We start from the raw sequence: 13,240 nt of genomic DNA on the forward strand, positions 1-13,240 counted from the left end.
TTACTACGCCACCACAGCTCAGAAAACCCTTGGACAAGAAGTCAATCTCGCTCCAGACGTGCCCTGCCGTCTCTCAATCTCTCAAGAGTCGACGACCTCAACTGCCGCTGCGCCGTATCCATTCTTTCCCAAGGTCCACCGCCTACCCTACCCAGCTCCATCTCTGGGTCGCTCCAGCCTCTCGCTCTCCGCTGTCGACGTCGCCCACGCCCATCCGCATCCACTGCAACTGGGCCCTGTACGACTCCCCTTGTTCTGTCCAACGACACACGCCACGGGGCGAACCGCACTGCCTTGTCACGCGTTCGTCTGGCTGCCCGCTGGCGAATCCTGCAAACCTGGTCTTTCAAACAGACCCATTGACCCTCAACTTTACCTTCTACACGTACATCCCGTCGATTGATGACACAAGTTGTTCATCCCGCGCCCTTCACCATGCCTACTTCCAAGCGATTCGAGCTTCCCAAGCTCGACTTCAAGTTCGGCTCCCTGACCGACGGAACCGACATTCCCCCGCCGCTTCCCAGCCCCGTCCAGGAGGTCCCCACGCCTCCCCAGACCCCGCGTGCGAGCGAAACCAAGGACTCCGAACCCGCCGTTAAGGAAAAGGTCAATGACAAGACGAATGGCCACGGCCCGGCAGTGCCAAACTCGCCGGCCACCACCAATGGTACGAGAGGATTCTCAGATGACACGCCACTTTCTCCAGCAGTTTCAAGCAGACAGGGCAGCATTCGTCGTCTCTTCAGCCGAACATTACTGAACCAAGCATATGCAGAGGGCGAATCGCAAGCGAACGGTGGCGCCCCCCGCCCCATGAGCCGTAGTCAGGGCAGCATTGTCGACGAGAAGAAGGCGAAGCGCAGCAGCGGGTGGTTCAAGAGACTCAGGTCCCACGATTCCTCACCGCCCCAAAAACGCTCCAGCGTCGTTTACGAGCACCCCAACAACAGCCAGACGCAGAGCCAAAGTCGGCCCCAGAGCAGGCCCCAAGTTCAGGGCCCCCCGCCACCCATGATTCCCGAGCTCAGCGCACTCGACACCAAGCTCGACGTCTCGGACGGAGGCAGCCTGGGTTCTGACCTGTTCAAGAACATTAAGTAATTACTGACTCGGAGTGGACGCGACTCCAGACCAGTCAGGAACGATATATACAGAGTTACCGGTTTCTGGAGCTGGCAACCGGTGCTTTGTCGGACACGAACACACGTATATGCGCCGACGAACGAACGACCGAATCCGAGCGGACACACCAATACGATTTTCCTAGCGTTTACCTAAGTTGAATTCTTTTCGAGTCAGAGCTGGGGACGGAGATGGCGGTGGAGGAGACGAGATAGTATGTGAGACGGAGGCAAGACTGGAAGAAGTTATGCAAGATACCCAGCTCGCACCGCGGGCTCATTCTGACATACGATGTTTACACTTTCTTTGTTATGTTTGATTTTCCGCTTCATCTTATTGCGCTGTTGGAACACACTGGCACCACGACCACCATTTTTCAAACCCCCCATCCTGTTTTTCCTTGCTGTACGACTTATCTTCTGGTGTACATTTTGAGCCGGTGGTTTGGTGTGAGGACTGCCGGTTGAAAAGGGGCCGATTTCAGACTATGAACCAGGCATCAAAATAATGCATCAAATTGGAGCAGTCAGAGCGAAGGACTGAGGAGGCGGATTGAATCTGGGGAGGACACAGACGAAGAAGGGGCGTCTCAACTACTACGGCTGGGAGCGTCATCGGGTTTGAGAGCTCGAAACGAGTGTTCAGATGCTGCTGGTGTCTGTGGCAACTGCAGCTGCAATAAAATCTACATTTTACGGCCTACAAGCAGTTTCACGATCAGCTTTGCTGCTGGTTACATCTTGATTCCCGAGGGTTGTCCTTGGAAGCACGCAATCCGATCTGGATCACAGGATCTTGTGTTCAACGCCAGGTATCATGGCACAAGAAAGACTCATCAACACCGATCGTCAAAGCTTACATCAACTCATGTTCACAGCAGCAATTGCGAAGAAGAGGACACAACGAACCCCGCGTCATCCGAAGGACGCATTGACCCCTTGAATGCATCATGTGGCGAGAGGCTTGCAGCTGCAGGGCGATTTAGCGCAGAAATTCTCTGCGTGGCAAGTCGTTGGAGATGCTGCGGGTGCTGCTGTCGCTGCCGCCGGCGCCAGGACAAGTCACTCTGCAGCTGAGCAGCCCGGTCCAGTCGCCGTCCGGAATGGCGCCAACTTCGGACGCCATGTCAGGCCTTACCCGAACCAGGACGTCCGGAGCGTGCACCGCGGCGAGGAACTGTCACTGCCGGCGCCGGTCATTTTGCCGCCTCAGTGAGCTGCAGCCCACCACCCACCTGGTTCCGTGAGGTGGGAGCTTGAGCCAATGGCGGAAACAACGGGTCCCTTTCCCTCCTCCGCGCTAGCCAGTAGCTGATTCGTGCACCGGTCGCACCTGGGTAAGGTACCGATACCAACCCAAACAAACGTCATTGTGAGTTCGCCAGAGGTTCGGCCGGCCGGGTCCAGTTACCGAGCTAGTGCCGTGCGCCAGGAGCTTTTTTTGGAGCAAGCAATCCTTCCAAACCTCGATAGTTGACGTCGTCAACGTTTTGACAGCTGTCACTGCACACCTTGTTTTCTCTTTTCGCCTCCACAACTGACAACCATGGCGACGGGCTTGCGAACGACGACGACGCTCCGTCCCCTGGCGTCTGCGCTGCGGCCGGCGCAATATCTGCCCCGCGTCGCACGACGATACAAGTCTGGCCCGTATGGCTACACCCAGGCCAAGGCACTGGTCTTCTCGAAAGAGGGCGAGCCCCGCGATGTCCTGCAGTACGGACGCGCCAATTCATGCGAAGCCTCGGTAATTGAGCTGACGAGCTGCACAGATTGCACACCCACTCCATCTCCCCGTCGATCCCCTCCTCCGCCGTCCTCCTCCGCGCCCTCGCCGCCCCGATCAACCCCGCCGACATCAACACCGTCCAGGGCACATACGGCTCCAAGCCCCCCTTCACGTCCCTGATCGGCACCCCCGAGCCCGCCGCGATCCCCGGCAACGAGGGCGTCTTCGAGGTCGTCTCCGTGGGGTCCAAGGACCTCGGCCTGCAGCGCGGCGACTGGGTCATCCCCGCGGCGTCCTCCTTCGGCACATGGCGCACCCACGCCGTCGCGGACGCCAAGGATGTGATGAAGGTCTCGAAGGAGGGCTTAACGCCCACGCAGGTCGCGACCGTCAGCGTCAACCCTTGCACTGCGTACCGCATCCTCCGCACCTACGGCCCCGGCGAGATCAAGGCGGGCACCAACGGGGGCATGAATGCGCTTGAGCCGGGCCGCGGCGGCTGGTTTATTCAAAACGGAGCCAACAGCGGTGTCGGCAGGGCTGCGATTCAGCTTGGAAAGCTCTGGGGGCTGAGGAGCATCAATGTCGTTAGAGAGCGGGAGACGGAGGCGGAGACGGAGACGCTGAAGGAGGAGCTCAGCGACCTCGGCGCCACGGCCGTGGTTACGGAGAAGGAGTTTCTGGCGAGGGAGTGGAGGGATCAGCTCAAGGAGCTGACGAGGGGCGGCCGCGAGCCCGTCGGCTTGGGACTGAACTGCGTCGGCGGCAAGTCGGCGACGGCCATCGCGAGGAGTCTCGGCGAGAGCGGCACGATGGTGAGCTACGGCGGCATGGCGAAGCAGCCCGTCATGCTCCCCACCGGGCTCCTCATCTTCAAGGACCTTAGGTTTGTGGGATTCTGGCTTAGCAAGTGGAACGAGCGGGATCCCCAGGGGCGCAAGTTTGCGATTGAGGACGTGCTGGGCATGATTCGCGAGGGCAGGTTCAAGGACGTGCCGGTGGAGGAGGTGCCGTGGAGCTGGGAGACGGAGGCGGAGAGCCTGAAGGAGGCTGTCCAGGGGGGGCTTGGTGGGTTCAGGAAGGGCAAGGGTGTTTTTGTCTTTGGTGAGACATGATGGGATGTGTATATGTAGGATATCATGAGGTGGTGTAGATGACTCCCAATGACTAGAGATTCGTTTGAACATGAGCTATGATTGTTTAGTAGTTGATATGCCTGGCAGCGAATATTAGGAGCGGTATCTGAGGGAAAGGAGATAGAAGAGTTCCTATTTAAGAATTAGGTCAATCATGGCAGGCTTGGTCTGGCCTTCAAGATTAGATTCATGAAACGTCTGCCATGGTTCTTGTTTCAGACTACCAGGCTCTGGTCGGCCTCTGGCTACATTTCGGGAACGCAGAACACGTACATGCCTACTTAATATAGGTTACTGTCCTAATGTTGCTCATCTTTTTCTTGCGCCAATTGCAGACCAGAAAGTCGTCCCGGATTGTTTCGGAGTTCAACGAGGCAGGGGTCAATAATGCGCAAATTCGAACTGCCCAAGACAGTAAACAGCCTTACTTGGCCTTTTACCTTTCAAGTCACGCGGCATCATCCGCGTCTGCTTGTTCTGTATGGAATACTACAAAGAAGGCATGCATAATTCTGGTAAATATGGTGCAGTATGAGTTTCGTTTGCGTGATGATTGCCTCGAGGCCCCTTTATAGGCTCCATTCCTGGAGGACTTGCGGTCGTTTAGTTGGTTACTGACATTGCCAGGCTGAACAATTACTTGGAAATGATTGGTGATAGACGTTGCCCTTGCTAGATAGGTTGTGAAACTTCCTTAATCTAGGACTTAAGAGACAACCCAAAACCCTCCTTGCTCTTGACTCTCTGACAACCTCTGCGTCCAGTCGTAGCTGTTTCATTTGTGATACGAAGGAACCATTCTGTGGCTAGGAGAGACCGAAAGACTGACGGCACATTTCTGACGAAAGAAAAACATAGCAATGGAAATCATTGAGAGGTATTTAAAGCGTGATTTCGATTATCTTTACGCAGGGCCAATGATCGAGACCTCGGCACAGAATAATGTACTCGTTTGCGCTAGCGACTTTGGGGTCTGAGAGGCACACCTGATGCTGTCGCCCAAACAAGAAGGGTACGCGGGAAACTCATATGTGCGCGTATACGTGGACAACCGTCGTAGTCGTTTGTCTCTCCTGGTTGCTTATTTGGATGCGTAGAGACCATAGCAGACGTCAGCAGTTTTCATCGATCCAAGTTTATGATTTACATAGCTTGGCGGCCAGTCCGAAATGGAATTTTGATGACAGAATCGTATGAGCCCTTGACTAAGTGTTGTACACGAAAACAAAACCACATGGGCGCTTATTTCGTTGCTGGAGAACTTAAACCACTGGTAGCTCAAGCCTTTCAATATCGGGAGACTTGCTGTGACATCTTACGTGCTGTCTGTGGATTTCGAGAGATAAATATGTCAGTCAATTCACCCAGGCCTCTTTGCCCCAATAACAATCAGAGCGGAGAGTGCGATGACAATGTATTCGTGAACTGTTTTGGTCCTCACGATCGTTACTGGCAGCCACACACGGAAAGAAGAAGAACGTGGACGTCTGAGATGACAAAGACTCACTACTCAACTGTCATCTTTCTATTGTTCACTGTCCTTTCTATTGTATTTGTTCTGAACAATATCGCGAAAACGGTCAACTTGCCAGCCGTTCCCTTGAGACTGGAGGTCAATATGGACAGCGTGTATATTAACAGATGTTTCCACTCCATCTCGACTATGAACAAAAATAGAGTCATCCAATCCCATTCGGTTATTCAGGAGATCGACGGCAACATACTTAAGTTTAGCCAATGGATAGGCCCTTCTACTAAGTGAGCCGTGTACAGAAGCCCGTAAACACACCATTACTTTCCGTTTCTGATGACGGGGAATGCGAAGCTACTTTCATTTTCTTATTGCAAATTCAAGTATTGACCCGACTCGGTCGCTGCGTAATTCCCCCACGATGGAAGCTAGATTATCGTCGTACCTCTGAAGGATTACCAGAATGTCACAACGCATAATCAATAGATAGTAATGACAGTTGAGAACGATTTCAAAAGACCGTATTTCCCAGAAAGCTGAACTCAAAACATCATGGATTTGACGGCAAACTCTGCCCTTGGAGGTGAATCATTTTGCCGTTCCCTAACACCGATCACACCATCGTTTACATCGCCTGGTTGGGCTTTGCACGATCGCTCTGCTTATCTTAAATACTGCTCCCGGGCTTCGATTAAATTACTTGAAGAGCTTGATTACGCATTTAGCGTCTTCCTTGGTTTTGGCTGTACATGCCTTGAGATATAAATATTCGATACACGGCAGTGGCTGTTTCTACTCTACAACGACAAATTCATCGATAAAGACGAGATCGGCGTCTAAAGATTTGCTCGGCTGGGTCTAGAACCAGAAGCTAAAATGCCCACGGAGAAAAGAGTGGCCAACGTCAAGCCTTTGTAGTTCGTTTCGCTGTTATCCAGCCTTGTCGCTGTGGTATTCATTAGTATCGGTCTACTAGTGGTTCCGTCCAAGAAAACAACCTGCCCTGGCCGTCGCAACCAGCCGGTCGCGACGGGATCATCCGGGACGTGACGTATCGATTGCTCACAAGACCAACGGCAAATTTAGTCCCTAGCATTCCTGACAGCATTGCTGGCAGCACTTAAGACGAGTTCCTGCAGTATCGTCAATACGGACCCTTTCGCTTGCTAGAGGTTTAGTATAAAAAGATGACGAGGCGTCAATTACTTGGCTTCATCAATAACGAGGTCACCTGTTTTTTCATCTCAATCTTAAGAAACTATGGATATCCTTGACGAGTCTTGAAGCGTCTAATTAAAAGGGCGACGAGAGAAATACTTGGACAGCAAGGGACAGTCGCAATTGGGTCTCTCCGAGGGGTGATCGAATTCTATGGTGTTCTCAGCAGCGCCGGTGGTGCCGAAGATCGCGGTAGCTTGGCTGGTCATGGTGTATCAGGAGAGAAATTCCCGTTGTTGTCTGCTGGTGAAACAGGATCAGAATATGAGCACGTATAATAATAGACTGCTGAGAATGATGGACGATGATCTTGACATTCAACGCACACACTAGGGGAGAAACTCTGAGGACAATGAATTCTCGAACCGGGGCTTACGACATGTAAAACATTGGTACCTCTCGCTATTGGTCTCCAGCAGAGATTGCCACACCATTTCTGTTGGCTTGCAGCCACCGTATCATGCAATCCTCACTGAATATATACACCGAATTCTGTAGGCAAACACAATTCTTTCGAGTCCACGCGAGGCACGTCCAATGGATGATAAATTCGTATATATAGACCAAAGATAGGTTATATAGACCAAAGATAGGTAAGCTGTTTTGATTACAGAATTAAGAAATGGCACCAACGAAAAATTCCTCGTCGACAAGAAATATGTAATGCGACCAGGAGATGTACCGCCACTCACGACCCAGCCCCTATTATTCAGTAGTCAGAGTCAGAGTCAGAGTCAGAGCCCTCAGAACTGGACTGAAAACCACTGAATTCGGCGTCATCTTCACCCTCGTCCTCGGATTCGGCCTCATGTCTCACCCGCGACTTAAAACGGTCGATGTCTCGTTGGTGATGATCAAACTCTGCAAACAGCTGCCGGCTCCCCCCGGAAAAGCCATCATCACCATCGCTGAGCTCTATCACCTCCTGCGGTGGTGAGGATGAAGGGCGTTCCGTCTCCGAGCTGTCGGTATCCTCTGTGGCTTCGGGGGGCGTTTCTGAATTCTCATCAGGCGAGGCATCGCCGCCCTCGTCTTCCTCTTCTTCATCGTCTGCCTCGTACTCATCGTCTTCCTCGCTATTACCCTCCTTGGTGGTATCCTGCTGCTCGCTCTCAGCCTCTTTCTTCACTAATCATGTTGTCAGCGTTCCCCGGCCTTTCTCAGCGCGTCTTCCCACATACCACACCGCGCTTCATATTCAGCTTTGTGAGCCCTGTTGGCCCGCAAACTGGCGTCGAGCTCCAAGTCTTTCCCGTTGTCCATGCCGAGGACATGCGGGTGCCATTCGTTTCCGGTGTCCTCATGGAGACAGCCTACTGTGACCAGTCTTCCTTTAGCCTCGTGAACCTCAGCCCAGTCACAAGTCATTATGATGTTCGGGACGGGTCCGAGAGCCTCTCGCGGAGTCCTTTTATGGCCACCTGCTGCCAGCACGTCTTTGACCCAGTCACTGGGCGTGAGGCAATCGTCGTTGGCGAAGTAATATAGCTTTGCCTTCTTCAGAGCCACAATCAGCAGGTCCTTTCGAAAACCTTCGACTTCGCCAGCGATGCGTTTCGAGACTCTATCACGACAGTCTTGCACAAGCCGTGCCAACGTGTAATCCAGGCCGTAGTCCAGGAACTTCTGGTATGGGTCCTGGAATTGGTTGGCGCGTTCGTAGTTCTCCCGGAGACACTCCACGATGCGCCGAAAGTCCCACGCTTCATCGGGGCTCTGATTCTCAATACTCCACAATGCGACTTTCTTGAAGTAGTCGCTCCAGGGGCTAGCAGGCTGGGACGGACGGAGGGTTCCGCGGAGGCCGATCATTCTCGTCAACCACTGCTCCTTGATCGCATGCTCCTCGTTGAAGGCTTCGTACAAGGCCGTGAGAGGGATCGCCTGAGGGCAGTCATAACGGTCATGGTATTCCGCATCGCCGCAGATGTGTGGGTCGTTGTTGCCGCCATAACGCCACGGCGACTCGCGGGAGAACCAGTTACTGCTGGGAAGATAGCAGCCGAGCAAGTTTCCGGCATCGATGTTACGAAGACGGCGGATAAAGACTGGGTAGCTCGCCTCCTGATTAACAGGAAGTATCAGCTCGTCGAACTTGATCTTGATATCAGAGGCCTCCTTGGGGTGACCGCCTGTTTCAAGACATTGCTGTGTCCGGCGGCAGAGGGCTTGGATGGTGAGCCGGGTGTCAGGGTTAGTTGTGTTAGCCTGGAGCCTGCGAAGCTCCTTATTAATCTGGACCAAGAGGCCGAAGGCCTTCTCCTGCTGGGGGGCTTCCATCTTGGAATGCGGGATGGGGGAGGATAGGATGTTGTGTGAGGAAAGGAAATATGAAGTGGGAGAGTGGAGTGCGAAGCGTGGGAGATCGTGGTACTTTGCGTACGGTGAATGTCAAGTCAAGTCTTGAAGTAGATACTGGAAGAGCTTAGCTTGAGGGAAACTGTGAAGGCAGGATGTTGACGATGAGCAGAAGAAGTTCAAATGGAAACGCAGAAGAAGGGAAGTCAAGTATGTATATGCTATGCTGTATCTTTCTCCAAAACTGATTTTTTCGGAGAAAACTGAGCATTTATAGATAGACAGAAACCATACACAATGCTTAATTTGGTTTACCTCTGTGGTGATGCTGGTCAAGTGCCTCTCACGGTGCTTCCATCGCAACAACCTGGCCCACTCTAACTCGCCCGTTTGACAGGTATATCACCATCTTTTGTCTCATTGTCCTTTAACAAGTTTGATCAAGACCAAGTGGTCTAGTCAGTAGAAGATACAGCTAAACGAATCCTCCTCTGTGGATGCTCTGCTTCGTCTGGGGAGGGGCGCTCGTTTAAATCCAAGCAGTGCCTCAGACAGAAGTTGTGTTGTTTGTTTTTTCGCATTCCCTCTTCTGATGAAGATGACCTTGTGGGCTAGTCAGGAAGACTCAGGATCCTACCTAGAACCTTGCCGTCTACTTGGGGCTACGGAATCTGCGAGCAGCCTTCACAAGGGTGACTTCGCAAGGGTGATTGTACATCTATCGGCTCTGGACGATTTGGTCCATTGCTCTTCCTGGATGCAAAACATCGCTGGGCTTTTCGTAGGTCTCACTCAACCCGAGCTTTCAAGTTTTCGTTCGATCGTTTTCGTTAAGGAGACATCAAGGGAGCAGCAACTGACTAAATTTGGGAAATATTTTCCTAGTACTGCCCACTGAACTGGTTGTTTCCTCGACCTTGATTCCGAATAAAACTTTCTGTCCTGAACGCCGTTGATGGAGCACTCTTCAGTTTCGGAAAGCCTGCACCAGTTCGTGCAGTTTATCAATGACTACGGGTGCGATGGCGCCTAGGGTGTCCTCGATGACCCTTTCGAAATAACGCATAGACTCGTCCTCGGTAAGCTCCAGATGAAATCTCTCCCTAACCTTCAGCACGGCTTTGTCCGGCTCAAGCCTAATATCCGGGATATTCGCGTCAACCATGAGACTGAATAGATTCAAAATCAGGTTGGAGGACTTTCGGAGCGCGCTGTATGCCATGAAACAATAGGACTTGAACTGCTTGAACTGGGGCGAGTTGACGCCACCCATGCAGTCTACCATCTCCTTCGACAGTTTCATGACCGGCGCGAACGGTTTGGGGTCTCGTCCGAGGATGAAGCCGAAGTCAGCATGGAAGAAGTGCCCGTCTGGCGCAAGTAGGAGGTTGTCTAAATGTCTGTCACCCACACCCAATATGTAGGTAATGACGCAGTATCCAGCACATGACTTGACGTATGTATCCAAGGTCTCCTGGCGTAGGCCAAGCGGTTGTCGGTCGTCTGGGTTGTTCGCCCTCAAGTAGGTCAGGGCAGGGTTGTTCTTATACTTTGATGCAATACTCTGCAAGCTGGTGGAAGGCACGAACTGGGAAGCACCAGCAGTTGTGCTGGTCGCCAAAATCTTGTATGGCGACAGCTTCAAATCCAAGTTCTCCTTTTGCAGCAGCTGGTCCATAAGAGTGATGATCTGAATGACCAGCTGATCTTGTCGCAGATCGTCGCCCGTTTTGAAGATGATTGGATATTTCTTGCCCGTAGTCGTTTTGAAGGTAACCTTGATGGGACACAGCGATGACTTGAAGACTATTGTCTCTTCCGGCACAACACCCACGACCTTCATGGTAGGGTCGAGTGGAAGCGGCAGAGGCGGATCAATGGCAATGACCTCGTTCTTGGGATCGGCCAACCAGCTCTTGGCATGATCCGTCTTCTTTGCGACAGACTCGTGGGACATTTTGATTTCGTTGGAGATTTTGGACAGGTTCGCAATCAATTCGGCCTGCCTGAGGAGGGTCTTTCGGGTGTCCACCCCGTCAGGACGCTTCACCAGCTCCGTCATGAAGTCGTAGGCAACTTTCCGGTAGATGTTTCGGTTGTCAAGTCCTTGCTCGGCACTGTGATCATCGCACTCGACCATCACGTACCAGTGGAAGTAATTGCCGAGAAGAAAGTTGTCAGCCGCGCGCGATATCAAGAATTGCGCGAGAGAAGAGTCTTGGATGGTTTCCTGGGATGAATCAGACGGAATGTGTTCATACTTCAAAGCTTGCACAAGCTGCAACAAGTAGAGGAGCAACTCGTGGTCATCAGCTTTTCGTAGTCTGTCTACAGCGTAGGCTCGAACAGCTTGGTTGTCGAACGTAGGGCCAAGCAGCTCGAGCGCGTCATCGACTTCAATTTGTGTCCACCGTCCCAGAACTTGCACCGCCTGCTTGGCTTCACTGTGATCTTGCCAGTTGACGGATTTCACAAACTTTGTGACTGCCCGCTTGTCACGGGTGAGATGGTAGCGGAACTTCCAGATCAGGTCCTTCTCTTCGGGTGTCAAGATATGGGTCGGAGAGTATGACATGATGAGGTTCAGCTCGTCGCGAACCTTGGCGTTCGGCTTGAGGTCCTTATCCAAGATGCCGTGACGATGCTGGCTTCTGACAAGTCTCCTGTGCTTGCTCTCGGCCGGATTGTCACGGGCCCCAACCTCCGGATCATACACCTTCATCAGGCGACTGCCGGGACCTGAGTCGCCGAGTGCGTTGATGCCAGGACCAAACTGTACTTCTGGTGGTGGCTTTAACATGACGTTTGACTGAGACGCCGACATGTGTTGCAACGCCGAGATTGGTGGAGGTGGGTACTCCAAGTCGGCAAACACTACTGGGAAATCGAACCGTGGCAGCTCAACGTTGAGTTGGAACTTGGAAAAGCCTGCATGAGTCTCTGTGTCAACAGCGTTGTTCTCGTCTGCAACTCTGTTCTTTTCGTTGACTGCATCGCCGTTTTTTGTTTGTTGCCGTTGCATGGCTTTGAGTGATTGTTTCGCTGACTGAAGGCCTCGCTTCTCAAAACCGCGGAAGACTAGCTGGTCAAGCCAATCGACTCTAGGGATTTCCCCCATCTCGTGTTTCTTAAATAGTTTCTCCATGCGCTCCAGCTCCTCTGCATCTTTGTCCACTGGTAGCGCAGACCCTTTCCTCGATGTGTCCCTCTTCTTACGGGGAACCGCAGGTGTGGTGGTGTTGTCGTTGCCGTCAGCGTTCTTGTGTCGATGTACCATGCATTTCTGCCGGCCCTTTTGCACTTGGTTATCTCGGTCGAATAGTGGTAGCGTGGTTCCTCCGAAGGGTATCACGTGGCCCACGGCCTGTTTTCCACCAGCAGGCGAAGAGTCCCATAACGTGATGGCCAAGCAGGAGTTCAAGGGAAGCGTGGAGTAGTCGATTGGGAGCGTCAGCCATTCGTTCCACCTGCAACAGGCGGCCATTAGCGACAATCCTGACAGGAAACAGGGAGCTGCCATACCTCCTTTCGTTTCGGAACGATTTATATGCTGTCTGAACTGGCACAGTTAAGGGTTTGGAACCGGCCCACACTTGGACTGTGACGTAGAGATCGGAATGGGAGCTGGGAGGTCAGTACGAGCAACCGCTTATGGAGCCTGGGCGAGGTACCTCGTGTTGGAGCCGATATGCCTTAGCTCGGCTTTCTCTAAGAGTGTAGAATGTAGAAATGGGGTTTCATCGCCTTCCAGATTGATTCTATAGCCAGGGAGTCAGCGCGCGCATCGCACGGTGGAAGTGCCAGAGAAGGGAGTCGTACATGCGGATGCTCACTGGATAGTCCAGAGACTCGGAGCTTGCGAACGAGAACGGGTCCATCTTGGCACGAGGAGCTCACTGGAAGTCATGAGGCCATTCTGTGAGGTCGATACAAAAGATTATAATCGCGGTAGCTTGCCGTCGTCGGTCAGGGAAAATGTGCGATCGGGGAGGCTGGAGTTTGCGTCGCGCAGAATGATGTTGAATGCGCACTTGGGTTCCCGGTGCTGGGTGGTGCCGATAGCACGGACACGAGCTACCTTAGGCTCAAAGGCAGGTGACAGTACCGCGAGCGCAGTCAGTGAGACAGTCACTCACCTCAGAGCTTCAGTGGAGCCCCAATGGTCGCTGCCACCAAGGTTGCACCGGCTCGTTGACCCCGCCCAAGCCACCCGTTATGTTATCGATAAGAGCAACACAAGCCACGACTTCCCCCACGCATGCTA

The 13,240-nt window shown here is 52.8% G+C and overlaps 4 protein-coding genes across 4 annotated transcripts; 2 read left to right on the top strand and 2 right to left on the bottom strand.

Moving 5' to 3' along the window:
* Window positions 1-435: 435 nt before the first annotated feature.
* Window positions 436-1,104, top strand: COL26b_010579 (uncharacterized protein; the record flags this gene model as incomplete). The annotated part of the gene is made up of 2 exons (XM_053183273.1): window positions 436-670; window positions 713-1,104. The coding sequence occupies 2 exons, from the start codon at window positions 436-438 to the stop codon at window positions 1,102-1,104; spliced, it is 627 nt and encodes a 208-aa protein (XP_053032766.1).
* A 1,566-nt stretch (window positions 1,105-2,670) lies between these two features.
* On the top strand, window positions 2,671-3,968 carry COL26b_010580 (putative secondary metabolism biosynthetic enzyme; the record flags this gene model as incomplete). The annotated part of the gene is made up of 2 exons (XM_053183274.1): window positions 2,671-2,840; window positions 2,897-3,968. 2 exons carry the CDS (start codon window positions 2,671-2,673, stop codon window positions 3,966-3,968), a joined length of 1,242 nt encoding a protein of 413 aa, XP_053032767.1.
* A 3,419-nt stretch (window positions 3,969-7,387) lies between these two features.
* Window positions 7,388-8,958, bottom strand: COL26b_010581 (uncharacterized protein; the record flags this gene model as incomplete). The annotated part of the gene is made up of 2 exons (XM_053183275.1): window positions 7,388-7,806; window positions 7,860-8,958. The coding sequence occupies 2 exons, from the start codon at window positions 8,956-8,958 to the stop codon at window positions 7,388-7,390; spliced, it is 1,518 nt and encodes a 505-aa protein (XP_053032768.1).
* A 985-nt stretch (window positions 8,959-9,943) lies between these two features.
* On the bottom strand, window positions 9,944-12,854 carry COL26b_010582 (uncharacterized protein; the record flags this gene model as incomplete). Its single annotated transcript, XM_053183276.1, has 2 exons — window positions 9,944-12,443; window positions 12,796-12,854. 2 exons carry the CDS (start codon window positions 12,852-12,854, stop codon window positions 9,944-9,946), a joined length of 2,559 nt encoding a protein of 852 aa, XP_053032769.1.
* Window positions 12,855-13,240: the final 386 nt, after the last annotated feature.

The sequence above is a fragment of the Colletotrichum chrysophilum genome, assembly GCF_026319265.1.
Source record: "Colletotrichum chrysophilum strain AFK26 chromosome Unknown scaffold_115, whole genome shotgun sequence".
Classification (NCBI taxonomy): Eukaryota; Fungi; Ascomycota; class Sordariomycetes; order Glomerellales; family Glomerellaceae; genus Colletotrichum; species Colletotrichum chrysophilum.